The sequence below is a fragment of the Phyllostomus hastatus genome, unplaced genomic scaffold (assembly GCF_019186645.2).
Source record: "Phyllostomus hastatus isolate PE091 unplaced genomic scaffold, TTU_PhHast_1.1 phas_contig_57, whole genome shotgun sequence".
Classification (NCBI taxonomy): Eukaryota; Metazoa; Chordata; class Mammalia; order Chiroptera; family Phyllostomidae; genus Phyllostomus; species Phyllostomus hastatus.
The window spans coordinates 1,863,847-1,891,601 of NW_025333912.1; the positions used below are offsets into that span (position 1 = coordinate 1,863,847).

Genomic DNA, 27,755 nt, shown 5'->3' on the forward strand with positions numbered 1-27,755 from the left:
GTGAATCAAACACATGAAAGTACAAATATGCCTTTTATAGAAAGCAAATCTTAAGCAATGCATTATAACCAACCACACTGGTAAAAGACAAAATATCTAGCATTACCGTGCCACTGACACATCATGGTGTATTATAACCTAGAGCCCAAACTGGGTAAACAAGTCAAAAGATCAAAGAAGGGCTTTCTCCTCCCACTGTGGAGGTGAGGCCGCTGCTCTCTAGGGAGTGGCAGCAAAGACTCCTCGGGGCTGAGCCCTGAAAAGGTGTGGAACCAGAGCGTGTCAAGCTCAGCCTTCAGTGCGAGGTGTCATTTAATCTCATTAGAAACCAGCTTCCTTGGTACTGTTTTCTCTCAAAAGAAGAAGAATATGGAAAAAATTAAATGATAATGATGTAAAACTTCCCAAAGGTTAATTCTTGAGTATCCTTTTAAATTCTAAGCCACTTTTCATTTATTTTGCGGATGCGGATGTTTACATCCCCTACCTGAATAACCTCACTAAATGAAACCAAATATGGAGAAACTTTTGCTTCTCAACTTTGTGGCAAGCACTCCAGGTGAGTGGAAAGTAGACAGGGCAGGCACTTGTTTTAGACTGTGGTTTCCTTAAGAAAATGAATGTCCTTCTCCCAGGGTACGCAGGATGGTCACTGGGAAGAGAAATCCTCAGCTCCTAATTCCCTGGGGCAATATAGCTGGATTGGTAACTCCTTCCCCAGCCCACCCTCCACCCTGACCCGCAGGAAAGATTAGAGTCCCCGAGCTGCAGGTGACCCATTACAGTCCCACGCCCCGGCCACGCAGCATCCTTATCTACTCGGATTCACAAAGCGAGTCCAACTGTGTCTCTGTGCCACGTCACCTTGGCTTTTCTATGCCTACAGGGTGGGGCCAAAGTGGGTTTGCAGTTGTTCACATGGAAAATAATACAACCATTAATAAATACTAATGCAAGAAAAAACTCTGTGTTTCCTGTGCTCACCACAGCACGCCTACTGCTGCCCCACCTTGCATCCGCTTACCCTGTGCAGGGCGTCCTCAGAAGCTACACCTGTCAAGTCATTATACTTGCAAATGTGAATTTGCCTACGGGTGGATTTAATTTAATAGCTGAAAATTCAGTACAAAACAAACACTCTTACAAACGACATTAGCAGGGAATTAATCATTAATGCTCCGGTTGCTGCTCCAAGGCTCCCTCACCTGACTTGCCCCCGTCAGGATCTGAGACTTCCCTGCTCCTTCCCCTCATCCGAACCTTCACATTGAGTCAATCCCCTGTGCTGCTTGGGTATTCCTTTCAAGCAGTTCTTGGGTTTCTTTCCACACACACTCCCATTGCTGTTATTCAGACCCTTATAATTTCTTGCCTGAATTACCATGACTTCCTCCCAATAGCCTCCTGCCATGACCAACAGAGCGTCTTTCCAAAGGTCATCAGTGGCCTTAAGATGGCTCAAGGCCTTTTGGCTCCTGAGCAGGATCCATGGCCTGAGTGTGGCTCTGCCCCTGCCCGGTCCTCGCTCTGCAACCCCTGCCTTTCAGGCTGAGCTCGGACTCTGAAGCTGCAGCCTGCAGCCTCAGCTCCTCTACCTCTGTGCCTTTGCCTTTGCTGTCCCTTTCACTTGGAAAACTCCTCTAATGAGGAACTGTGTAAGTGACCCCGAGCAGCACTGCCTCCCGGAAGCCTTCTTCTAGGTCCTGCTGCCCGCTAGGTTTCCGGTACATGCGCCCCTCTTTTGGGCTTTTCTCCCTCTGTCCTTACTTGCATGCTGTATCATAGTTCCCCGTCCTTGAACCTTGAACAAATCAGTGAGCTCCTTAGGGGTAGACTCTGTGGCACATTCATCCCCACACACTCGGCACTTAGCACAGGGTCAAGCACTGTTTTGAGTGAAAAAATGAAACTTAAAATTGATCCTAAAATGTCCAGCATAGTTCTGTACTGGTAATAACCATATTATGCAAACCAGAAGTCTTCTTAAAATTTAGAACGTGTCTAATAGCCCTAAGGAGAGGAAAACAGTGATAAGTTCACATAGACACTCATTAAAAAATACACTTATTACCAAAAAGAGCTGAATTACAAAAGTTTGTAATAACTTATTAGATCCACACATATACTTTGAATAGGCTAATAATAGCACATAGTGATTCATGCAGTTCTTCAGTTCCCCCAAAATTATCTGATTGAAAATCACTGACATTCAGAGACATACGTTTAGGGTGTTACTGTTCACAGCGATAAAAACTGACATATTCATCAGTTTGCTTCCCTCTCCCCCTCCCCAATCTGCAGAAATGTTTTCACCATCAACAGAACTCAGAAGGCCTACAGCAGACAGTTTCTATTAAGAGAAAAGCTGCTGGAGGCAAAACAGCAAAACAATAAATAACAATGAGAGAATCCACAGAAGATAAAGAAAGCAAACCTTAAAAAAAAAGAATGTATAAGAACTAGATGTATTTACTTGAAAGTGGATCATGAACTGCGGAAGAATGTTGCCTATCTACAGCGTGTTACGGGAAGCACTGCAGGGATTTCCCAAAACACCAAAGAAACGCCAAGAACGATTGTTCTCAGAGTAGAATGAAAGACACTGACCGCTGACCTGTGTGTGAAGAAAGGAAAGTAACTAAGTTACTTCACAGCATATGTTCTTGCCGCACTTTGAGTCAGCCCCACAACCCAAAGTGGGTAAGGTGGATGGTTTACAGTGAGGACCAGAACCTGCCTTTGCTGCTTCCTGCCTGCCTTTGCAGCAGACCAAGATTTTATCAAAATTTGTTTTGAAAAGTATTTAACTAAAACTAAATGAATCATGGAAGTATAGAAAATCTAGGTGCTAAATATAAGCTATCTCATTTATACTGAGAGAAACCAAAAGGCATTTTGGTATTAAAGAGTATTTATTAAAGAACATTTTTGTTCTTTGGTGCCATGCTCTTAAGGTATTACATAGTTACCCTCACTGAGAGTATAGTTTTTAGCTTTGTCAGGGTCTCTGTTGGAATTGTAATTCCAGACTGAGCAAAGAATTCTATCAAAACTCAATTACCATATTAAAACACTTGATCATGTGTTCCCTCAAGATTCCCAACTTTCTATTTCTGAGAAGAGAACAGATTTAATGAGATATTTTCAAAGTAGAGCTGGTAAAGGGAATATTTGCAAAAAGCACTGCCAAAAAGACAATTCATTTGGTAGACACAGAAAAGGCAAAATTTACCACATACGCTGGAGCAATGGGTATTAAATAATCATCTCCAAATAAACTCTACAGATCAATATGGTCTTTCTGGTCTAAACTAAGGATGGCATTGCCTAAAGGAAATCTCTGAGGTCAACCAGCAATTAACTGAAAGGTTTTGATTAAAAATGCTATTGACTGCTTTTATATCAGACAGCTTCCTGGTTATTATATTTCATGGGCTAAGTAGGTGCCAAGACATTAAACTGTCAATAATCTATTAATACCGGACTGTTACGCTCACACTCTCCAAAACTGAAGGCAAAGTCATTCAAGTCAAATACCTGCTTAACTAATGCAAATTCCCCAATATGGAAATCCTACCTTTATTACCTCCCAGATTAAGTGCCTAGGAGTGTTGACAAAATATAAGAAAAATATGCAGATAATAGATGCTTATTCAGATGAGCTAAACCAACATTTGTTTTTTAAAAAATTGCTGAAGGGATGGGGAACGTGTCCTGGAGTCTGACTTTCTTTCTAAGCCATATTTAACAGTTTCTAAATTGAATGTAATCTACACTTTACAAAGAGAAATGAGAAGTTATTTAAAGGGAGGCTCATAGGTCCCTGCCACTCAGCATCTGGAAAGCAGTTATACATTGCGGTGAGGGCTGGGGGGGGGGGCTTTTAATGAATTTAATAGAGAGAAGCACTTTAATTAAATGCTGTCAGAGTGGATTGTATTAATGACTGTACACAGAGGAATTTAAAGTGAGCCAAGTTTATTTAGCAAATAGAAACGGGGCTTTCAAAGCCTGCAAGTATTTATGTTTCTGCAGTCACAGTCCATCTAAAAGATGATGATGGTGCTAAAAGAAACCACTGAGTTATTAGATATGATTTTATTTATTGTGTGTTATCAAAGTTTCAAAGGCCTCGGGGGAATGAATTTCATTTTCAAGATGAAATTCCCCATCGGATTGGAAAGGGTAAAGAGAATATTGTTGCCCAATTTTTGGTGCTCTAGAATGTTGGAGCAGCTGAGTGGCTGATGGGAATGACCTTTCCTGGGTTCAACCAGTCAGAACTCACTTCACTGCATCGGGGTGGCAAAGCAATTGATGACAGCATTTCTTCTATGATTTTTTCTCCCGTTTTTTTTTTTCAGTGATTTTGCCACTAAACAATTTATTCGATTACACATAGCAAATAAGCTGAAAAACGACCAAAGCTTCTAACAATCTCCATGAAAGTTTAGTGGCCATAACTTTCTTAATGAAAAACACAAGTAGCACGAAGGAAAAGGTATCAAAGGTTTGACTTGGGCCAAATAGGGAAAAAAGAGGTCTTCCTTGGTATCTTCTATTCAGAGGGTGCCCACAGAACAAACCTATTATTAATGACAACATTTTAAAAATAAACAAAGAAAATATGAGCCTTAATGCATGAAAACTGTAAAAGATTGAAAAGCTGGTCTGGCTGGAAAATGCTGTGTGTGTGTCAAAATGATTTTCTCTACCGTTTGTAAAAATGTAATTATCCATGATATGCTATTATCCCTGATACGCTACAAGGGTGAAGGATTTCAAGCAAATGCACTGGAAGCTGAGGATCTGCCTTTGGTCTTAGATCCCTGACACCACGTCTGGGAGATCACAGACCACTGCCATGATTTACCACATCCTTCTTGCAGTTTTATATATACACTTCTTCAGTCTGTCTTTAGATTTTAATTTAAAACATGAGGAAGGGGGAGGAGGGAAATGTGAGGATGCAGGAAAAACGCAAACACAAAGCCCAGCACCTAGTTCCTTTCCAGAACAGAGCGATGATCACAAATGGAGACTTTCAACTTTTAAAATAAATAATCTAATTTTTAATCCTCCTCCCCCCATCCAAGCTATTTATTAATATCGTATGTTTAATCTGTGTCTTTGTAGTTCTGGGACTTACAAGCAGCTCCGCTTTCCCCCATCTGTGCCAAGATATTTCAGACTAGTCTTTGAAATGCTGCAAATGCAGATGAAGATGACATAAAAAATAGGAACTGATTACATGCACATTCTGTATGCGAGTAATGGTAACACAGAACACAGTGACATTACATGTTTACATAGTGTCCTCTACCACTCTGCTTCACGTATGCAAATATGTAAAGATCATGGAAGCACAGCATGCCATCTCTAGCAATTATGTCCTAGGAGCTCAAAACAAAGTGGTTGGTTTCTTGCAAATAACATGATAAGAAAACTCCCCTGGTACATCGGTAGTTCTAATATGAAAATATATCAAAGAATCGTCAATTGATAGAACATACTGATGCATCTGATCCAGATTATGTTTTACAAGACAAAGAATCTGTCAGTTTGCTCTCTCCTTTCATTACTAAGGAAGCAACTATATTACTGCACATACTGTTTAATATTTTACCCATATCTCTTTGGGAGGCTTTTGTTTCACATGAAGCATAAACTCAAATAAGGATTTCTCTCAAAAGTATACTGCTAAAATTACACCTACATAAAAATATTTGATATTTGTCCACCGTAATTCCTTTCCAGTCATTCTTCTGTTACCACACTCTTGAGTACATTGTTGACATGAATGGTCATAAAACTGAAAGGAGAAAAATGATACTTAAAAAGTACTGGCATGTAGATATTGCCTGTCTACAGTATATGCTCACTTTAGCATATTCTGTTCATTTAGAGCATAAGAGAAACAGGAAGACCTTTGCATATCCATATATCTTTAAGAGTTCACATCATAGATTTTAGCTTCCTAAGTTTAGAGGAATTTTAAAAAAGTAAGTGACTCCTCATTTTGAAGTGTACCATCTAGGTTCAGTTTATCAGATTTTTGAAAGTACTGCTAAAATAACTTTTTTCCCATTTTCTCGAGTTCTCAAATCTGTTAGGTATTTGGCACTAGGAAATCACAGACTATGGACTCATTATGTACGTGGTTCTGATTCTGCAAAATGAACCTCACCAGATACTCAAGTTCCTCCGTATATTACATACAGGAAGAAACACAAAGACAGACTTCTCTGGACATGGAGAAATAACTTTAAAGTAAAGGAAAGCATGAAGGGGAAAGAGCAGAAACAACTACTGTCTAAATAAAACTACTTTCTGATACCTAGGTGATCGAGTGAGCTGTACTACCATTCGGCTATTCACTTTTGGAAACACCTAACCTTTCTCCCATGCCATGGTTTTTAGTATATTTTGTTTATGTAAATACGTGGCTCCTCAGAGCTTCAAAAAGTTAGTCAGAGTCTATTCAGTGTTCTTCTGGTAAATGTTTAGCAACTGGCTCTTGGGGAAAAAAAGCCTTAATTGGATCATTTGCCAATTTTTGTACTGTGAATGATCCCAACATGGGCCAGCTGTATTCTACTGACAGTGTAATAACGCCTTTCAAATTCTTGAAAATATAGCAGTGGGTTCCTGGGAGCCGGTGTAGACTTACTCCAGCACATGCTGAATCTGCTGTAGGATGTGATACCGTCCCTCCTTTGCCTCCCAGACTTGCTCCCTAGAAAACATTTGCTTGGCCTGATTCACCTGTCATTTCCCCAGCCCCCCAGTGATGGGGATGCCTCTGATGTGATCCATAATACCAAAAGAGATTTCATATCAAAAGGTGAAGGGTTATATGATTTGCAGTGAATTAGATGTAGAAACAACTTGTGAAGAAATTGAACTTGTGACCTTAGAACTGTCAAATCTATCTATTTTACTTGATCTCCCATTTCTAGGGTTAAACTGAGTAATAATAAAATAAATGAATTTCAGAACTTTGGCAGTTTTCCTTTAATTGAAAGTGTGCTTTTCTATCATTACAAGGGGAAGTTCCAGACTTCAACTTAATAAAAATCAGCAGTAGTTTTCAACTACATTAGATTTCCACACTAAACAGAAACAGCTGAGAAGCCACAGTAGGTAGGTTTGGCTACCATAGTTTAAAACTCCGTGGCTGGCTTTCTCTTGCAATTGTCCTAACTATCAATCATAAGACAATCAACTGGATCTTTCTGAGCCCATGTAAGGTGTTCATAATCTGTTACTTTGTTCCTAATTTCTTTTTCCAAATCCATCAAACCTTCCAGGAGCAATATGTTTTTGTTTTGGTTTATTTTTTTATTTTTACATTTTCATTAAAATACTCAAACAGGACAACGCTGAAGAAAGAAATCAAGGAAGACACAAACAAATGGAAACATATACTGTGTTCATGGATCAGAAGAATTAACATCATCAGAATGTCCATACTACCCAAAGCAGATTCAATGCAATACCTATTAAAGTACCAATGGCATATGTCACAGACATAGAACAAACACTTCAAAAATTTATATGGAACCATAAATGACCCCGAATAGCTGCTGCAATTTTGAGAAAGAAAAGCAAAGTAGGAGGGATCACAATACCTGATACCAAACTGTATTACAAGGCCACTGTAATCAAAACAGCCTGGTACTGGCATAAAAACAGGCACATGGACCAGTGGAACAGACCAGAGAGCCTAGAAATAAACCCAAGTCTCTACAGTTGATTAATATTCAACAAAGGGGGAAGCAACATAAAATGGAGTAGCAATAGCTTCTTCAACAAATAGTATCGGGAGAACTGGACAGATAGGTGCAAAAAATGAAACTCGAGCACCAACTTACACCATACACAAAAATAAATTCAAGGTGGATAACAGATTTAAATATAAGCCATGAAACCATTAAAGTCCTAGAGGAGAACACAGGCAGGAAAATCTCAAATATTTCACGCAGCAATAGTTTTACTAATATGTCCCCTAGAGCAAGGGACATAAAGGAAAGAATAAACAAATGGGATCACATAAAAATTAAAAGCTTCTTCTGCATGGCTAAGGAAAACAGTATCAAAATAAAAAGAGAACCAACTGTATGGGAAAACATATTTGCCAATGATACCTCAGACAAGGATTTAATCTCCAAAATATACAAAGAACTTACATGACTCCACTCTAAGAAGACAAACAACCCAATTAAAAAATGGGCAAAGGACTTGAACAGACACTTCTCCAAGGAGGACATACAGAGGATCCAGAGACACATGAAAAGATGCTCAGTAACGCTAGCTATCAGAGAGATGCAAATTAAAACCACAATGAGATACCACTTCACACCAGTCAGAATGGCCATCATAAACAAAGCAACAAGCAACAAGTGTTGGAGAGGTTGTGGAGAAAAGGGAACCCTAGTGCACTGTTGGTGGGATTGCAGACTGGTACAACCACTATGGAAAACAGTATGGAATTTTCTCAAAAAACTGAAAATGGATCTGCCTTTGACCCAGCAATTCCACTGCTAGGATTATACCTTAAGAACCCTGAAACACCAATCCAAAAGAACCTATGCACCCTAATGTTCATAGCAGCACAATTTACAATAGCCAAGTGTTAGAAGCAACCTAAGTGCCCATCAGCAAATGAATGGATCAAAAAACTATGGTACATTTACACAATGGAATTCTATGCAGCCAAAAGAAAGAAGGAGCTCCTACCCTTTGCAACAGCATGGATGGAACTGGAAAGCGTTATACTAAGGAAATAAGCCAGACTGTGAAAGACAAATACCAGATGATCTCACCTTTAACAGGAACCTAAACAACAAAACAAAGAAACAAGCAAAATATAACCAAAGACACTGAAATAGAGAACAGGCTGACAGTGACCAGAAGGGAGAGGGAAGGGAATTTCAGAGGAAAAGGGGAAAGGGTTTGCAGGAACAAGTATAAAGGACACATGGACAAAAACTAAGGGGTGGGGTGGAAATGGGAGGGAGGTGAGGAGGGCTGGGGGGTGAGCTGGGATGGAAGTAATAGACAGAAAACTGTACCTGAACAACAATTAAAAAGAAAAATACTTGAACAGGGATCCAAAATAAAGGAACCAACTCACAGAATGAGTGTCTCATGTAAAAAGTCTCTGATATTACTTACACCATGTTATACCAGTTTACAAAACAGGGGAAGAAAACTCTAAGGGATAAAAGCCCTTATCTAAGGTCACATGCCCAGTCCTGTGACCATAATTTGTCACTTCGAGGACCCTTTTCTTTACTATAGCATCTCTTTTCCCATTTGGTTAAAGGTTCATTGAAAATAGAGATAGAGAGTAACTTTTGTCCTTTACAAGATGATCTAGTTAGTGAACAGGAAGTCTTAGAAAGGTAACAAATACATAAAGAAAAATTTAAAATATTTGAGAACTTTTTACTTTAATGTCATGCTGCACTCAGATTTAAGAAAATGCCAGTGATCTATAGTAAAGGTGCTTTAAAAGATTATAATCAGAGGGATCTGCATTCAAAAGAAGCATTGACATTTGTTTCTACCATTATGTAAGACATCACGATTTTTCAAAATTAAAATCAAGTGGTTACATTTATCATCAGGCTCTTAGCCCTGTCTCCCAGTCATGGCGCCACGACATATATATTTGTTGTGAACTGTGCTTCCAATAATTTGTTACCATCAAGAGCAAAATTTGCAAATGTTTTAGTTTTTTCTTTTGTTTTCAGTAGACATGGGCTGACTCCATAATTCCTCCTTCAGTGATGTTATTCACACATGCTTCCACTCCCATTCATTTGCAATTGCAAGAAGGAAAAAAGGTAGAATTCCAGGGGGTAATGCCAGGAATTGGATCACCTACATGATAACCACCTGGTTATTATTCTCAGTATGAAGGACCCATCATTCTGCATCTTTTTTCAACCTATACTACTGAGCCTACCCTACAAAGGCCTGTATTCGTTTCCCCTGTAGCCTCTAAGCAACACGAAGTCAGAGAAACGTTCTCCTTGTCTAATCCATCAGAGGCCAGCGCAGAGCTGCTGATGTGGTGGATGCTAATTTAATGCCAGACCAAAGAAATTCAAATACTGTTACTGTGCACCCTATGTGTTGTGAGAAGGACAGCAGAAGTTCCAGAGATTATCCAGAAGCTGGCTGGTCTGTTAGCTTTTTTAAGCTATAACCATTTTTTAAAAAAATACCAACCCACTTTTGTCATATCCAATGCATTTTATTATGCCTAACAGGGATTTTATTCAGAGCTAAGAAGAAAAGTTCTCACTTTTGAATAACTTATAATGACTTCTGAAAGAGTTTGGACATGTAGAAAGATCAGATGAAACTAGCTCTGAATTTTTCAAATCTGACTCTTAACAAAAGTACAACATGCACCCCAGTAGGGGTAAGGCACCCTCTCATATCTCCCTAGTTATAAAATTATATGCTGACACCATCCTTCTCAACTCCGAAATCTTTTGTGTAGAATCATTTATATTATCTTTAATACTAATATTAACAATGCTCAGACACTTCTATCATTTCTCAGGTGCCTTCTATGCAATCACCTTCTCATGTAAGCCTCAACCCAACAGACCTGGGAATACTCTCTCTATTTCCAGAAAACTGAAGTGGCCTCTGCTGGACCAGAGAGCTCCAACTGCAGAGGTGGCCCTAGAATTCAAACCCAGGTCTTCCAAGGGCGCAGCACTCTCTCCTCACTACCCACGCTCCTCCTCGTGCTTCTGGACGAGCTACTATTTCCATCTAGTTGGATAAGCTCTGTGACAATTTACGTCACTTCTGTTTAGAAAGGAAGAAGGATTGGGAGGGGGCGCAGGGAGTGTTAAAGAAATCTAATTTCCATTTGGATATTTTACTTTCTATTACAGTATTTTCGAGTCAGGGAGTCCACAATCTTATAAAAATGGCTGTATTAGTATGTATTCGTGGGTCAGTGTTGTCAGTCCCATCAGTTCCCAGCGTGTAGCCCCAGAAATCTCAGAAAGGCACCTAGGACTGAGCTTCCAAAGCTAGCCTCACGCCCTGTTTCAGCTGCAATCTTCTCTCAGATTTATGGACTTGTTTGAGTGATTAGGCCTGAATCAAATTATGTGAAATCAGCACCCCTGCTCCGACCAAAGAATCAAATGATGAGAAGAATTTCATCCATGGGGGGAAACCCTCCTCTGCAGAGGTACATCTCTGTTTCTTCTGCAAAAAGAATGAATACCTTTCAGATCAACAATTACCTATGAAAGAAATGCACCCTGATAGAAAATTTAAGAAGAAAATGTAAAGCAGGCTCCCATGGTCCTAGAATGGCTTGTGTTTTTCTGCCACCAAAGCTCACTTATAAGAGGGACTAGTTCACACACCTGACCTTCCAAGGAACGCACAGATTTACCAACACATGCCCAATGAGCCAAAGGTTTGGTTCAAGGGTTTGGTCAAGTACTAACAATAAATTAGCCCATAACCACAGTGCCAAGTAAGAAGGTAGCTACTGAGAGAAATTGCCCTAAGTGGAGAGAAAAGAACCTGACCAGGATTTTAAAAGCAGTACCTGTCTGTGTGGTCAGAGAGAAATTAGCGGTGGAAGAGACATACTTACCAGTTTGCCATCAAAACTGTCTTTTAGAGTGCTGCTCAATCATGAATCTACATATGCAAGTCTTTGCAGAACTATGTGAATCCCTTGGGACTCTGGTATAGCCTCAGAGGTCTGTTGGCTTCAAACAGCCATGCCTTTTTTTTTACTATAGGTAATATCATTTCTGAGGGGCTCTACATGTTTTTAACACATTACCCAGTACATTCTGGAAACAGCTAGAAAAACTGAAGCCTTTAAAGAGATGTCACTGAAGGTCAGAATCAGAGAAAGAAACAGAACCTATGGATTCCACTAACTCATAGTTTGGATTCTAGATTAAGGCAAGGTAGCAAGAGGGAAAATGGAAGCTTGTTTAAAAGTGTAATTCTAAGTGAGTAAAGGGAAAAACTGCTCAAAATGTGTGAAATTCTATCTGTTTTATGCACTGTTATGCACGTGGTGCTCAGAATAATTTGTGGCACACAGAAGGAGCTCAACAAATATTTGTTAACTAAGTAAGTAAAAATGTGAGAACAAAAATGGCCAGTCGTCTCAATCATGTCTGTAACTTGAGGGGCCTGAAAACAGTTTTCCTATCAATATTAATCATCTTTACCAAAAGCCAGACTTTGCTAGACATCTACAGAAGTATTAAAAGACATGTATTTTCTTTCTCACAGATGACATGTGATAGGGCCCCCACAATTGCCTTAATTTTAGTTTAAGTTTATTGTTGTTCCTTTTGTGAGTTGGGGAGATGAAAGGATACATTCTAGTGCACTATCTTACTTTCTGCATTTATTTTGCCACTTTCGTTTCCAATTTGCTCCATGTTGCTCATATTTAATCAGTTTGCCCTCTCACAAAATTTATTAACCATTACCCTCTGTCTTTTCAGGTTAAAAAAATGTGCTTCAGATTACTTAAAAGGAAGAAAAAAAGGGCAAAAGGGGGGTAGAGGAGGGAGAAAGGAAGGAAGGAAGGAGGAAAACTAAGCTTTATGTCCAAAAGTATTATGTATGTATGTTTTATCTTATTTCTCTATCAGAACACCAAGAAGAGGCCATAGTGCTAAAGGGTTTGTATTATATGTAGTTTCATTTGATATTAGAACGAAAAGAACACAAAAATGTGTGTGAAAAGTATCCTGCTGTATTAAAACTTTTTAAAATAGCCATAAAAAAGATAATTTCTATCAGTGATTTTAGTGATTTCTGAGCACTGGGCAGTGAAGAAATGTGTATCACTGAGGAGTACTTGGACAGAGTTAGTGATGCTAATCCTGGTTCTCCCCTTGACCTGTAGAGAGGCATTGGGTAAAACACCTTCCTTTCTGTTTTAGGATCTAAAAGCCAAGGAGCACATCAGTAACCCACAGTGTGAGCTAACGGGAGTGTGCAACCTCTCAGAAGTGCAAAATACCAAAATCAGACTATTATTTAAAGAAACAGCAATTATGGAAGAGCAAGCTACTCAAGAAACCAAGGTTTTCTATGTTCCCACAGGGCAGGAAAAGACAGGGAGAAGAGGAATCCAGCTATTGGACATTGCTTCTCCAACCAATAACTGACCTTGGGTGTTTAATTTGGAAGGTGGTGTGTTATGAAGGCTCAGTCACTCCCAGGGAGAGCTCAGCTTGGCAAAACATTAGAACAACCAGAACAACTCCACAAAGAATGAGAAGCAGAGAGCTAATTCCACTTACTAAAATGATAAGCCTAGTAAAACGCTGACCCCACTTTAAAGAAATAAACAGATCCAGAACATTACTATAAAAGTCTAAGTTTACTTTCTATCAGGATCTAATAGCACAGTGCTGAAGTACATATGGAAGTACATGATAAAAATTTTTAATGCAATAAAATAAAAAGGCATAAAGCTTTAGATGCACATGGAACTTAAAATCACCCTAGACATTTGTTTCCTTCTGCTTACATGTCCACAGCAGTTTACATTAAAAATCGTATTAATGTCCCTTAACATGAGAATTTTATATTAGATTTCTTAATCATACCCACAACCATGTACCCTGATAAGCACAGGGTCCTAGGAGCCATGTTCAACTACATGGCCCTCACTTCCCAGCCCAAGGGCAGCCTGTTCACAAGCTACCAACGAGTGGCCTGTAGCCACTTAGCTTTCTGCTTCTCATTCTCAATGAGATTATCCTAACATTCTGCCAACAGAACTCTGCCTCTAAAAGGCACTACTTTCCAAACTAAGCATTCACTTCACTGGTTGGAAACTTAATGTCAAGAAAATTTCCCTTCATGGGGTTAAGGTGGATCAGTCAATTGCCCTTTTATAAGAATTTAAAGTAGTAAATATGGACTTGAGAAAGACCCAGAGATAAGCTGTGAGGTACAGCAAAGGTCATGAATGGGCCAAGGTTTTAAGGAGGCAGAATTATAATTCAGAGAAACTAGGAGTATAAGCAGAAGTTATGAGATAGACAAAGATGTAGAGTAAATCGGAAACTGAATGACAGTGAGAAGAAAAGCTGAAGAGCAGAAAGAAGCTGACATGGGTTGGAGGTATAGTATATCTCAGATAGCAAAGAAGGGTGAACCCATGAACTACCGCTGCTTTACTGAACCCTAACCATCTTGACAGTCCTGGATTTTCATGAAGTTCTACCACCCTCAGTTTCTTTGACTATATCTCTAGTGACTGAGCCAAACTTTCTTAAGCTGAACATTCTTTGTCAGAATGTCTAGTAAAAGAAAAACTTTAAGGAATCTTAAATTTGAAAGGTAGGCAAGCAACTTGCCTAAATCTCTGGGAAAAAAGTCTTAGCTAATGTCTCATCTACTGTCTACCAACTCTAATGAGGCCCTTCGACTTTCTGACGTCACTACTGAGAGCAACGTGCTCGCTTCACTTCGGAAGAAGGTCAACCCAAGATGGAAGTGTCTACTTTCTAGGGGAAAAAAAAAGGCTGCAAATGAACTGCAAATCTTCTCTATATTCCCAAATGACAAAGTAGAAAGTTTGGACATGCTGAAATGCTAACTAGTAGCACAGTAATGAAGAATAAATGCATACAGGATAACATAATAGTAATAGGAAAAAAACTAGTGTGGCTCCTCCTTGAGGGCCAGGGACTTGGCAGGTGAGGACCTACTTATATAGAATTTCATTAAAAATGACAAGTGCGCATTTGCATTTGTCCTCAGGACTAGAGTAAGGTTTCGAAACTCTGAAGACCCATTCAAACAGAAGGCTTCACACAGGAGCTTGGAATGGATCCAAGGTGGGAAAAATTTTAGTAACCTGGTTAGAGAATTTGTAAAGATCCTTAACTGATGAATTAATTAGCTTATGTATTTCTTTTCTTAGAAGTCCTTTTGGAAGCAAATTCACAAATCAAGATACAGCTACAGCTGGAATAGAAAGGCATGAATGAATCCTCGGGGCTTAAAGATAGATTTCAAGTGCCCTCAAACACTAGAAGTGAAAGTCATATTCTATAGCTATTTCAAAAACACTTGGTAAGAAATAAAAAATTCAGTCACATCACTTCTTTGACATCCCACCCAGGGTATATAGGTTCCAATGCATTAGGTATCTGGTAAAGAACAAAGCTTACAAAACTAGATCTAGTCAGGAGAATGTTTCAAAATTGAATTGTGTGCATAAACAGGTTTACATAATACAGACAGCTAATAGCAAGAATTCAGAAAAGCATATTAGCAGTTCTTTCCAGCACACAGGTAAAAGTCAGACCCTGAAGGAAGACAAACGTGGATTTAAGGTCTCACTTTGGGCAGGTTACTTAACTTTTCTAAGTTTCAGTTTCACATGTAAAAGTAAATAAAAACCACCCTCTCTCTTGTTTTTTTTTTTTTTTTCACAAAGTTTGAAGAAAAGAAGACATGTAAAAGTCTCACATTTTGGAAGACTAGTTTCCAAAAACACTAGCTGCTATCGGGCTAAGAACCATTATCATCATCATCATTACTGGTATTTGTATAGGAAAAACTTAAAATCAACCTCAGTGATAATTACAACTTTTTATCTCACACTGTTGGCAATGAATGGTGCGTCTAGACCGGGATGTCTCAGCCCCAGCACTACTGACATTATGGGGCAGGGAAGCCTCGGTTTGGGGGGTGGGAGGCATTGTCCTGTGTATTGGGGAACATTTGGCAGCATTCCAGGCATCCACCCAGTGGACACCAGTAGCATCTCCAAGTTATAATAACCCAAAATATCTCCAGACACTGTCACATATCCCACGGGGTCAAAGTCACGGCTGGCTGATACCCACGGCAGGGAACCGGCGGGTCAGGAAACGCGGAGCCTCCGCCGAGCAGAGGCACACTGCCGGTGTCGGCTGTCCCCTACCAGGTCTCACATTCTTCCTCAGTGTACGGCATGGAATTTTAAAACAAGTACTTGTCAGGAAACCACAGAGCAGCAAGCTCAGAATTCCTGGACTTCCAAAATAACCCATGGAAGCACTGTGGTGGAAATATAATAAAGCAATAAAGCACAAACTACATAGACATGAACGATTTGGCAAATGCTCCCCAGTCAACCCCACTCAGTGACCTAGTCACAGCATGAGCAATGTCCTCTCCTCCCGGTGCGTTAAAGGGGAAGTGCGGTCGGGGGGAAGACTGGATGCCAAGACACGCCTGCGTTTTCACTCAGCGGGCGCCCTGGCTTCAGGCGAGGCTCGACGTCTCTGCGGCAGTTTTTCCAATTGTAAAATGCAGTTGTTAATAATGAATACTCTGACCTAACTAGTTTTTGATTCTAAGTTGAGGATATCCATTCAGTATAGGGCCTCGGGTCATAATAACCACTAGGGAGAAAATCACTACAACCACAAGTAATAATTTTGTCTCCAACTTTTGGCGTAAAAAATAGAATTTGCCTCATCGTTCTCATGGACTGTTTTAGCTTGCCTCACCACGTCAGCTTACCTGTGTTGGTCTTCCCTTCACATTCACATGGGCTAGAAATAGTACGCACGTCCGTATTTCACGCCCCACCCCTTTTCAGGTTACCCTCAGAAGGTGCCTGTTTAGGGATTTTTCCCCTTACTCATTTTCTCCGCTTCATGAAACTTGAAGAGCAAAGATATACTGGATATCTCTCCCTTTGGAAGGCCACAAACCATTGTAAACTGGAGATGTTTTATGCTCCTCAAGAACCCGTTTTCTCCCCCTGGGGCAGTACTGCCCACGCTGACGACCCAAGGTATGGAGGGGTCCACTTTACAAAGTGTGTTCAGAGCCTGGAAAGTTGCCATTTACACAGCAGGGACTCAAATGGGGAGAGACTCAGAGTACCAAAAAGAACACTGGAGAAACCAGAGGATTCCACGATGCATCAAAGCTACACGTCACCTGCAGAGCTAGGAATTCCTGGGGAAAAGCCACCTCCCTTTTCCTGGACCCCCTGTTTCTGGGGCTGACAGTGCTTCTTAGTAACCCCAAGCCCAACTTGGCCTCACTCATAATCTAGCTTCACCTCCGAAGGGAAATACCATCACCTGAATTCCTTGGTGAGTGTGCAAAGGTTTCCGTTAGGTGTCAGGGTTATAAAAATCAATGGCACACAGTGGTTACCACAGGAGAAATTGGAACCACGGGCAAAGGCACATGCAGCTTTGGTGTGGCAGCTTCAGTGTAGAGCCGGGGTCGCAGGGGCAAGGTGGCCTCACAGGGGCAGAGTGACGTGACAAGGTGACAGGAGCGAGGTCTAAATGAAGGGGGGTGTGTGTGTGTGTGTGTGTGTGTGTGTGGACACAGAGGGTGGGTGATGAGAACCAGGCAGCAGCGCAGCGTGTGTGTGCCCTGCACAAAGGCATCAGCTCTGGCCAAGTGGCCCAGGGTGTCAGAGCTTCTGATTTTTTGAACTGTTATGTGAAATCTGGATTTTTATGTGAAATCTCCTGATTTTTTAAATGTGGGTTTAAAATTTTAAAACCCTCTGAGGGCTTTAAAAAAGAAACACAGCTGCATGCAATGTAAGCCTATCAATGTGTAAGCCATTTGCAAACAAACAGCAAGAAAAACTTCCTCTCCTTTCTGTGAGGGGAGAGAGGCTCTGACTTGAGGAAGCTTCTCCACATCATGGAAAGTATGGACTGGGCAGGAGGGGACGGGAAGCTCCTCCTTTTGTCCAGCACTGTGTGGGCTCTAATTCAACACACTAACATGGAGGGTGACTGTGCACAAAGGTCATTGCTTCATGCCCTTACTACACAAGAAAAACGGGGAGGAGTGCGCCCCGATTGCTTAAAGAAATTGAAATGGCATCCTTCGATGACCACAATGTGTACGTTTTAATATGCTACACATATCAGAAGCTCTTAATAATCGCTGATTTCACCTGTACTTAACAATTTAATAATGGTGCATTCTCAGCCTAATTAGACAAAATCTAACATTGGCAAAAAAATGTTATACTACACATGAATTTTAAAATTCGTAAAATATGTAAGCAATCATATCTCCTTAAAATTTCATTTGGTATAAGAATACAAGTGAAGTTCAATCCTGAATCCAACGGCTTAACTTTTGGACAATTACAGATAAATTTTAGCAGTGTGGGACCTTTTTGAACACAGCACTTCCCAAGTCTCAGAAGCTGTATCAATTGTATTCTCCAGTCTGCAGAGTTCCAGCCATTTTTCTTTATTTTTCACATCATGACTAATAAAAAACTAATCCAAAACTTTGTATCTTGCTGACAAACAGAACACAGCCTTCACAGTGGCATCCCTTGGACACAGGCACAAGGTAAAAGAGAAAGCGATGTATCTGAAGAGCTGCACAGCAGGTATGGGTTCCAGGTCAATAGCTACAGCAAGGTCAATGTGGGGAAATTTGCCCTATTTGTAAACTCTTTAGCTATGATCTGAGTGACAGAAGTAACCTCTTACAAAATAAAAGAATTCTCTTAGTGATATCAGAAGTTAATATTAATATCTGCAAAGTGCTTAGAAATGAAAACAGAAATTACAGATGGACTCTTTAATTTATTGTCATTAATGTCATTATTATTGCCATTAAATATTGTTAGCATACTCTAGTTCTGACATACTAACATAAAAGGTAATAAAGCTCATAAATCAATTGTCTGTCTGCTTCTAAGATTTACTTTCCTCAGACTGATGAGTTAAAAGACAAAACAGCACATTGAATTTCCTTAGTTCCCTAAACATGGGGGCCTCATATATATGAGAATTTCTGGCCAAAAAAATGGAGACAGCAATGTGTAGGAGCCAACATCATCCAAATAAAGGGAAGTTCTCAATTACAATGGAGAATAGGTCTTAGTATTTTTATCACAAACTTCTCTAACTTTCCAACTTTAAAATAAAAATGGATTTAAAATGGGATGTTATTTATTAATGTGTAGAATAAAGCAGCTTTTCACTCCTTTTCTACTTTTCCTGGATTGAACTAAGATGACCCCTGAATGAAAAATCCACACAAGCCTATGGTTCCCTGAAGCTAGTTTTTGGCTTTGTGCTGGTTGAACATAAAAGTTTTGAGCAGTTTATATCAAAATAAGAAAATCAAGGGTGATGGAAAATTTTTTTACATGATTGAATGCATACAGTTTATAAGATCTGTTGTCTGAGGCTATCCTTTTCATTAATTTGTTTTGTTATTAAAATATTTTATTTCATTAAATATATAGATAACAAATGGCAGCTTTCCTTACATTTTTCATGTAAATTTATTTTCCTAAATTATAAGTTAGTAAACTTATATTGGGTCCCTCTTTTACTTTAATTTGTACTAAATCTCAAACTGTGAAAACCGCCGCTCTAGGTTGCTGGGCGTGCTGACCTGACCTGACAGGGAGGTGGTGTGGTGTGTGAAGGAGGCCCAGCCAGGGAGGGACAGGGAGGGGCACGGTGAGTCCTGAAGGGAAAATCCTGGGCTCACCGCTGAGGAATGGCTCACCAAGCATCAGTCCAGAGCCAGGAGAGTGGGCTCCACCACACATCAGCCCACCCTCATCACCCACCCGCTCTGAGGTCACTGCGGAAAGTGTAAGAGACTGCCCCCAGGTGCTTCTAGTTCTACGAGCTCATGAGTCTAATCATTTGGGCCATTTACTCTGTGACTAAGGAAACTGACCAATGAGAATACGAAAGCATTGCCTGAGATGTCAATGTTTGGATGAAACGTGATATAAGGGACCAATTTACTTCTGACTTCTCACCCAGACGTGTAAGAGTGGGCCAAGGAGAAAGGAGATAGGGAACTTCAGGGCAGAGCATCTCACGCCATCCTTCACCACCTCCCCGATGACATCTTGATCAAGAAAGCCCGCCCCACTATTCTTCCATTCTCATAATCTTCTCGTCCACTCTTTACACACACACACACACACACACACACACACACACACACAACCCTACACGCACTCCTGCCTCAACCTTTCTCTTTAGGCTACACAAAAGGAGGTTCAGACAGAGGGGTCCTCTGAAGGGTCCTCTTTGGCAGCAGCTGGGATCGGCAGTATTGGGCAGTGGAACAGATCTCATCACTACCAAAACAACCTGTGGGCAAAACTCCAAGGCATGCAACCTTGGAAACCCTAGTTACCAGTAATATTTCTTCCAAAACCACTGATTTTTAAGTAGTTAAACTCAATTACTTTTAGAAAAAATATCTCTCAGTGATAATAAAAACAAAGCAATAACACATGGGACCCAAATGAAATCAAAGATGGCAAAAACTCATCTTAAAATTCTAAGAATACATCAATGATTTCTCTCAATGCTTAAGTTGAGTTCAATGGTATTCTCACTCAGGGACGTCCAACCTTTTGGCGTCTCTGGGCCACACTGGAAAAAGAAGAGTTGTCTTGGGCCACATATTAAATATACAAACACCAACAAAAACTGATGAAAATAAAAGGTTTGGGGGGAAATTTATGATTTTGTTTTGGGCCACTTTCATAGCCATCCTGGGCTGCAAGAGGGTTGGACACTCCTGCCATGTGGATGTTTTTTTACGCAGCCCAATCAAACATTCTTTGAGGAATTTTAAATCAATTCATTGGCTACTTCAGAGTGTTTTCTTTAGAAAATGAACTGATGAGAACTATGAGTTACGTTTTATGACTGGGAGATTTAATCCTGAATGCATGCACTTGCTTCACAATCCCACCAGTAAACGTCCTTAGGAAAGGATCAGCTTTTTGATTTGACTTCTCAGTCATTTTTCTCTGTGTGAGCATGTGTGTGCACATGCACACGCGCGTGCACACACACACACACACACACTGTTAGACACATGCTCCCGCGGAGAGAAAGGCGTCCTTGTTCTCACGGACATGGCACGAGACCCCTTCCTGTGGGAGCTCATGTGGTGTGCCCATGTGATGCCCCACAGCTGCCAGCACGAACAGCCTTGCTCAGACTGGAAGAAGGGAGCACTCACCTGCACCGGCTCAGGCGGGAGCTGGACCACGTGCTGCATGCGTTCGCTGTGGTGATGCCTGGACTCCTCCTCGTAGATCACATCCCTCTCGTGCTGGGGAAGGTTCAGGAAGCGACGGATGGTACAGAGGTTCTCCCAGAGCGTGCGGTTTTCTGGGCTGGGGTTCTCTTTCCAGCGGAGCAGTTCACACAGCCAGCCCTGGAGAGAGAAGGTCACTTGAGTTCACCCTCCGAGTGCAGAGCAGCAGAGGATGGCTTGGCTGCAGTGAAGTGCCATTCCACGTTATTATATTTTTTGTCAAAATTGTTCCCACTGACATGGGGAGATACTGAAACAGCCTGATCACTGAAAAACCAACCAATAACCACATCAGTTTACACCAATGCCTGAGAACCTTCACTCTTGTTACCTTATCACCCTTCCTATCACATACATTCTCAGGTAATTTACAGTGCCTTTGTAGAAATACTCGAGCAAGAATATAGTTATCTAATCCCCAGAAAAAGTAATTTGTGTTGGTCTACTACAATTTTTTTAATTACTCAATTGGATGGTATCCATCCTAAGAAAAGAGTGAAGATGAACAAATATGTATTATGAGATTGCAAATTTTGAAGAAGTAAAAATGTCTAAGTGAGAATAGCACTGAATTCTGTGGGAAGAAAACAGTCTTATAATTATCAATAATGCCACAAAATACAAACAACCACCTTAGCTAGAATGAAAAAAAAATGTATATTTTCTCTATCTCTGAATGCCTTGGTCTCTAGGCCTTGTTAACCATCCCTTTCCCGCCACAGCCACACCTGCAGGAAGGTAGGCAGTTGGTCGGGTCACACCTGCAAACGAATGCCTCCCAGCTCTGGCATCCGGATGTTCTCTTGCTTGCAACTGCACAAGAAAGAAAATGTAATGCAAATAATGATAGATTATATGAAAATAATACAGAGGATGCTGTCAACATCGCTCACTGACTCATGTCAAAATATTTTACCCAGTAGCTTTCTAACCCATCATTTCTAAGCTACATCGCTAATTTTAAAAGCAAGAACTGTCCCACATCACACCTCTTGCAAAAGAGTAAGGATTTTTCTAAAAAGGTGCATAAGCAAACACAAATGACTTTGTGAAAAATAAATCCCAAACCTCAACAAATTTCTATATCGTAACTGGTAAGCCAATGAAAGCTCCTGACACGCATTCTAAAAACCCCATATAATATCATAAGCCGTTGTTTGTCTGACACTCCACTGTGTCTTCTGCCTTTACCCAAAAAAAGGCAAGATTTGATTATCTCCGCTGCATCAGCCAAGACAGCAACACCAGCTGTTCTCATTGTGCAGCCTCTTCCTCGTGGCCTCCATGTTAATAACCTGATCATTCCATTTTCCCCTTCAACTGCTGGCCGCAGCACCACGAAGAGACAAAAACCCAGGCCCATCTGCAGCAGCTGTAGGCACTGAACTGTGAAGCCGCTGGGGATTTATAAACTAATCTGTAACACAACACTGCCTTGTTTTTACAAGTGAGAGGCCACATTTGCGCAGACCTGATCTTTTCTTACAATAAACTGGGAGCTGGGGAGAGTTAGAGGGTTAGGAAGAATGAAAACAAGATATCTAATCATTTGCTTGGAAACGCTTTTCCACATATTTTCATAGATTTTTTTTAACTTGGAGAGACAGGTAATGGTTGATTTTCAAGGTGCAACATGTATGAAAACTGAAGACAAATTTTTTATCTCTAAAAATAAATTGTGTTTTTAAAACTCTCCTAGTCCCAAAGTGTTTCCTCAAGGGTTTCTTTGTAGAAAGAAAAGGATTCTTGAAATGGAAAATAAACCATCTGTGGAAAAAATAAGCTCCTATTTCTCTGTCTTTTCACAGATCTGAATAAGTCTCCCAATGAACTCTTTCATTTTTTCCAAACAGGTATGTTTAACATCCCCCAGGGGAAGCTAGGGCATGCAGACCAATCATTTAACAGAAAATAAAAACAAAACCTACATCTGTTAAAAGCTGAAGTTTTGAGATACCCAGACCTTCAGGAGGACAGCACCTGCTGTTCCGCTTAAGGAGTGAATTGCATTGTGGGAAGCCACAGCTTGAAAGGAGACAGGTGACAGCTGAGTGGCATCTTCACTTATAATACTCAAAACGTCTCACACGACGTTCATTGCCGCTTTTGATTTATATGTGCTGTTATAATCTGCACTCATTACAATCACTTAGAACAAACTACAGGCCTCGTTATGGACGGTGTGCTGTCTGCCATCAGTCTTTAAGAAGTGTAGTGCTCAATTTGCCCACTGACATGCAAGGTCCTGACCTTGAAGCTATTAGGGAGCGGATTAGACACAAGTGTGATCATGTGTGCAGACATAAGCAAACCAAATTAATTTCTGGCACAGGGAGGTAGCCAACAAGACCCTGTTCTTAGGGCACCAGAGAACCTCCTCAAATCCCTGATGGAGCTGAGCTAATAGCGTGTTTAAGGGAACCCGGTTTTGAAGATGAAGCACATTCATGGTATTTAGAGGGTTATTAATCTAGTTTCCCCACAAAGTGTTTGCTTGGCTGATCAGATTAAGGGATGGAGCCTTCACCAGCGCACCCCCACCACAGCAGGCCCCAAGAAATCTGTGATACTTCACAGCCTTGGACATATTGCACCATGTGTACCCAGCTGCTTCAATAATTAGCTTATGAATGTATCAGCTGGTTCTGTGATTTTTATAAATAATAACTAACCTACAGAGCAGAAAGATTGTCAAGAGCCTTACACCAGCACAAAACTGCAAGGTGCTCTAACTCTAACTTGCTCTTCTACTAAATGCCCATATTCCCTACCATTGGAGCTCCTGTAATGCCATTTATAAATATTTATTTTACATTTGAAACGGCAATGTATTTTTGTCAGTTTTCTCTATGGCAGCCATGATTTGCCTTCTCCTCAGTCCGACTCACTGCTCACTCTCCCTATTTTATGCTTACCTTCCGGAAATCTGTTCTTCCACCTCACTTCCCATCTCACCCTCCATCTTTTTATTCACACGATCCTTCCACCAGTACATTTACGATGCTTATCTCTGTTTTCTCTATTGGGTCTCTTGTTCGCTTGTTTGGTGGCTAATGAATGTGTGAGAAAGTGCCATACTCCTTCATGAACACACACGTAGGCAACTGTGAGTGAACCCATCACAGAAGAGATAAAAGAGTGCCCGCACTGGGATTTTTTTTTTCATTTATATAATTTTTGCATGCCATCCAAGAAAGTTTTGCAGTATCAGGCAAAAAAAAAAAGTGTAAATGTCAAATAAAACAGTGACAGATGACAGTATTCTCTATTGAATAGCACTGTTTCTGTCGTGCATGTTCAATGGGAACTCATGAATTATTAATAAACAAATCTCCTTTTTCTGTTAAAAATCTCAAGTAGGTTTTTTGTTGTTGTTCCCTATGTGTTATGTGGAGCATTCCAGGAGAATTATTTTCACTTCAGAAATGCTGATACAGAAGTTCCTCTGATTGCCAGTCCGGGCCAGCTCTGTGAGCAGGCACCATGAACTGAGGGTATGCACCTAGAAATGATTTCTCTTTTAATCTGTTTTAGCACGTTTTGACCAAAAGCTGGCTAAATATTCATGTAGTCAGTTTTTTTAGCACAGTAAAACTAAGGCTGGATGAATTACAAGTGTCTTAGCACACCTCGTATTCCTCGTGTTACTCCATTGGCTGAAATGTCTCCAATGCAACCTTCTACCCTCCGGGAGAAGCTGTACTTTGAGAGCATCCAACCTGGATCCCTGAGACCACACTGCTAAACTCCAGCTCCGGCACTAAATAACTGGGTGACTTTTGAGCAAGTGGTTACCCACTTGGAGCTTCTGAGAACTGAACTGTAAAAGATGGTCTCCATAGTCCATGATCAGCTACCTTGTCATTTTTCAGAAATAGTAGATAATGATTAACTATTAAAGTACAAACAAGAAATCACCTTGACCAAGTGATCAAGGTCAACATCATCAGTGATGACACAGCAACACCATGAACCCTATGACATGACACACTTCGAAGGACTTCAATTGAATCATGACAACCCAAACTGAGAGAGGTTCAACAGAATAAATCAGTACTCTGGAAAAAAGGCATGGGCATTAACAAAAGAGGAAAGACTGAGGAATGGTCACAGACTACAGAAAACTAAGGAGAACTAACAACAAACTGCAATGTGGTTCCTGGGTGGGGACCCAGCACAGAAAATGGACACTAGTGGGAAAGCTACTAAAATCAGAATAAAAGTTTTAGTTTATAGTATTAAAATAATGTTAATTTCTTGGTTTTGATTATTCCACTACAGCAATTTTTTGCTGTAAGGCTTACATAGAGCCTAAGTGTAATGATGCTAAGAAATTTACTATTAAAACCCTTTTACTTTCAAAATGTAAACCCAGGGAAGGAATATACATTTAAATGCTGCATCCTTGCAATCAGTGGTTAGAGTTCCCAAGCCCTCAGTGCATAAGCAAATGACATCTATTGACATCTCTTTTTAGCCATCTTGTCAGCCTCTCAAACAAATATATTTCCCTTGATAGAAAAAACAAGCCTACCCACCCTTTTCAACTGCGCAGGTGAGGCAACATGTACACCAGTCAAAATACAGTTTATTTACAAATCTACGTGTTCCTGAAAAGTTGTGTGTCAATCTAAATTTACAAAGCAAATCATGTTGTAAATGTATTAGGAATGCTTACTACTTGAAGAACTGTGTCATTACTTCTTTTTGGAAGATGAATAATAACCCTGTAGTTTATCTTTTAGCAAAGAGGTAGTCATTAATGATTTATTTAAATGAGATATCTCTAGTTCACAACTCAAAAGCATTAACAGAGGAAACAATAAGAACCATAATTTGCTGCTGTTTCTCTTTTATGGTCTCATCTCCCATCAGTTCTCCTATTGATCTTGTGCTCCTGGTACAGTGAATTATTTTCAGTCCCTGAATACACTTGGTACATTCCTACCTCCATGCATGGACCAGGGGATATATACCTCACACGTGATTTCTCTTTCAGACTGCTCGTGTTTTAACCAAAGGATGGCTGAATATTTATAGAGTCCATTTAGATTTCCTAGTATGATAAAACTGAGGCTAGGTGAATGACAACGTCTGAGCACAGCTAGTATTCCTCATGTTATTCTGCTGTCTGAAATGTCTCATATTTAACCCTCTGTTCCCCATGAGAAGCTGTACCTCAAGGCTCAGCCAACATGGTCTCACCCCAATCTATAAAAACTGGCTGCTCTCTCCTGCATGACTCCAAAGCATTTTGCTTTTATTCTTACACAATTTGGTTATTATTATTGTTATGAGTGGGTATGTCTGTGTTCCCATCAGAACAGTCAGTTTCCTAATGGGGGTGGAGGGAAAGGGGTGGTTTCTTATTCATGTTACCACTTTCAGAGAAGAGTGAGGTTCCTTGCACATAAAAATTGCTCAATAAATGCTCATTAGATTGAACTGAAATTATTAGCATGCACAGAAATTAGCATAGAGGAATGTTTTACAGTCCCAGATTCAAAGAGTTATAGGTGGAAGGGAGGACTATTTTTCAGAAGCAACCCTGTTGATGCTCTGAGATTTGTTTTCCCACCTGTAATGTATGAATGTAATAAAGAAAATCGGGCGATCCAACTTACCCCATTACATAAGTGCAATCAGTGACAAAATTCTCTCAGAACATTAAATTCAGTTTATAATCTTCTATTGAACATCCATCTACTATGTACCATGGTATGTTACATGTATCATTTAATTTCATTATTATTTTTTACGTAAAAGGTTCATTGAAATCACCAGCAAGGAAGTAATTATGACAATGAAGCTCAGAAAAAAGTATCACCATAGAAAATATGACATATAAGGTGATCCTCGAAAGATAAATAAAGATTTCATCAGGTGGGGAGAGGAAGTGACCCATAAAGATAACACTATCAGCAATGCAGAGACTTACACAGTGATCACATCTGGGGATTAGGAGCAACTTTGTGGGGCTAAATGACTATCTAGAAATGGAGGTTGGGATCAGATTATAAAGAATACCATGCAGAAAATAAATTCATCTTAATCCTATGGGCCCTGGAAGTTACAGAAGACTTTTAATTATGATGAAATTCACTTTTCTTTCTTTTTCTCCTTCTTGCCTCCCTCCCTCCCTTCCTTCGTCCCCTCACCCCTCCCTCCATAACAAGAAATCATTAGAGAAAACACTGTGATAAAGTGTTTTCATGGACTCATGACGACCTGGTAGCAATAAAGTGCCTATTTTATCAGCTCCATCCTCTTAAAGTTTTCATTTGAAAAAATAATGACAAATACACTATGTCAATCATTTTCTAATCTGCTCTCATCTTTTGGTCATTGTTTCTCTGTGTGTATGTTGTTGTTGTCCAAATAAAGCATTTTAAAGCTTTTCTGGATTAAAATAATGAGGAAAGGCAATATCAATTTCACTAATATAAAAATTTTAAAGTTTAAAAATGTCAGGTAACCAATAAGTGAGTGACTACATATTCTCCAAACTATACACCAAAATGCTGAAATTTTTCAAATGACCAGTAAGGTCTTCTCTCTTTTTTTTTAAGATTTTTATTTATTTATTTTCAGAGAGAAGGGAAGTCAGGAAACAAGAGAGGGACAGAAACATCAGT

The 27,755-nt window shown here is 40.1% G+C and overlaps 1 protein-coding gene across 7 annotated transcripts in view; it reads right to left on the reverse strand.

Moving 5' to 3' along the window:
• Positions 1-27,755, reverse strand: part of SATB2 (SATB homeobox 2) — a 190,288-nt gene that overhangs the window by 15,871 nt on the left and 146,662 nt on the right. For all 7 annotated transcript variants that reach the window (XM_045847651.1, XM_045847653.1, XM_045847652.1 and 4 more), the window contains one exon: positions 21,043-21,240. In XM_045847651.1, coding sequence (XP_045703607.1) covers positions 21,043-21,240 — 198 coding nt within the window. The remainder of the gene's footprint in view (positions 1-21,042; positions 21,241-27,755) is intronic.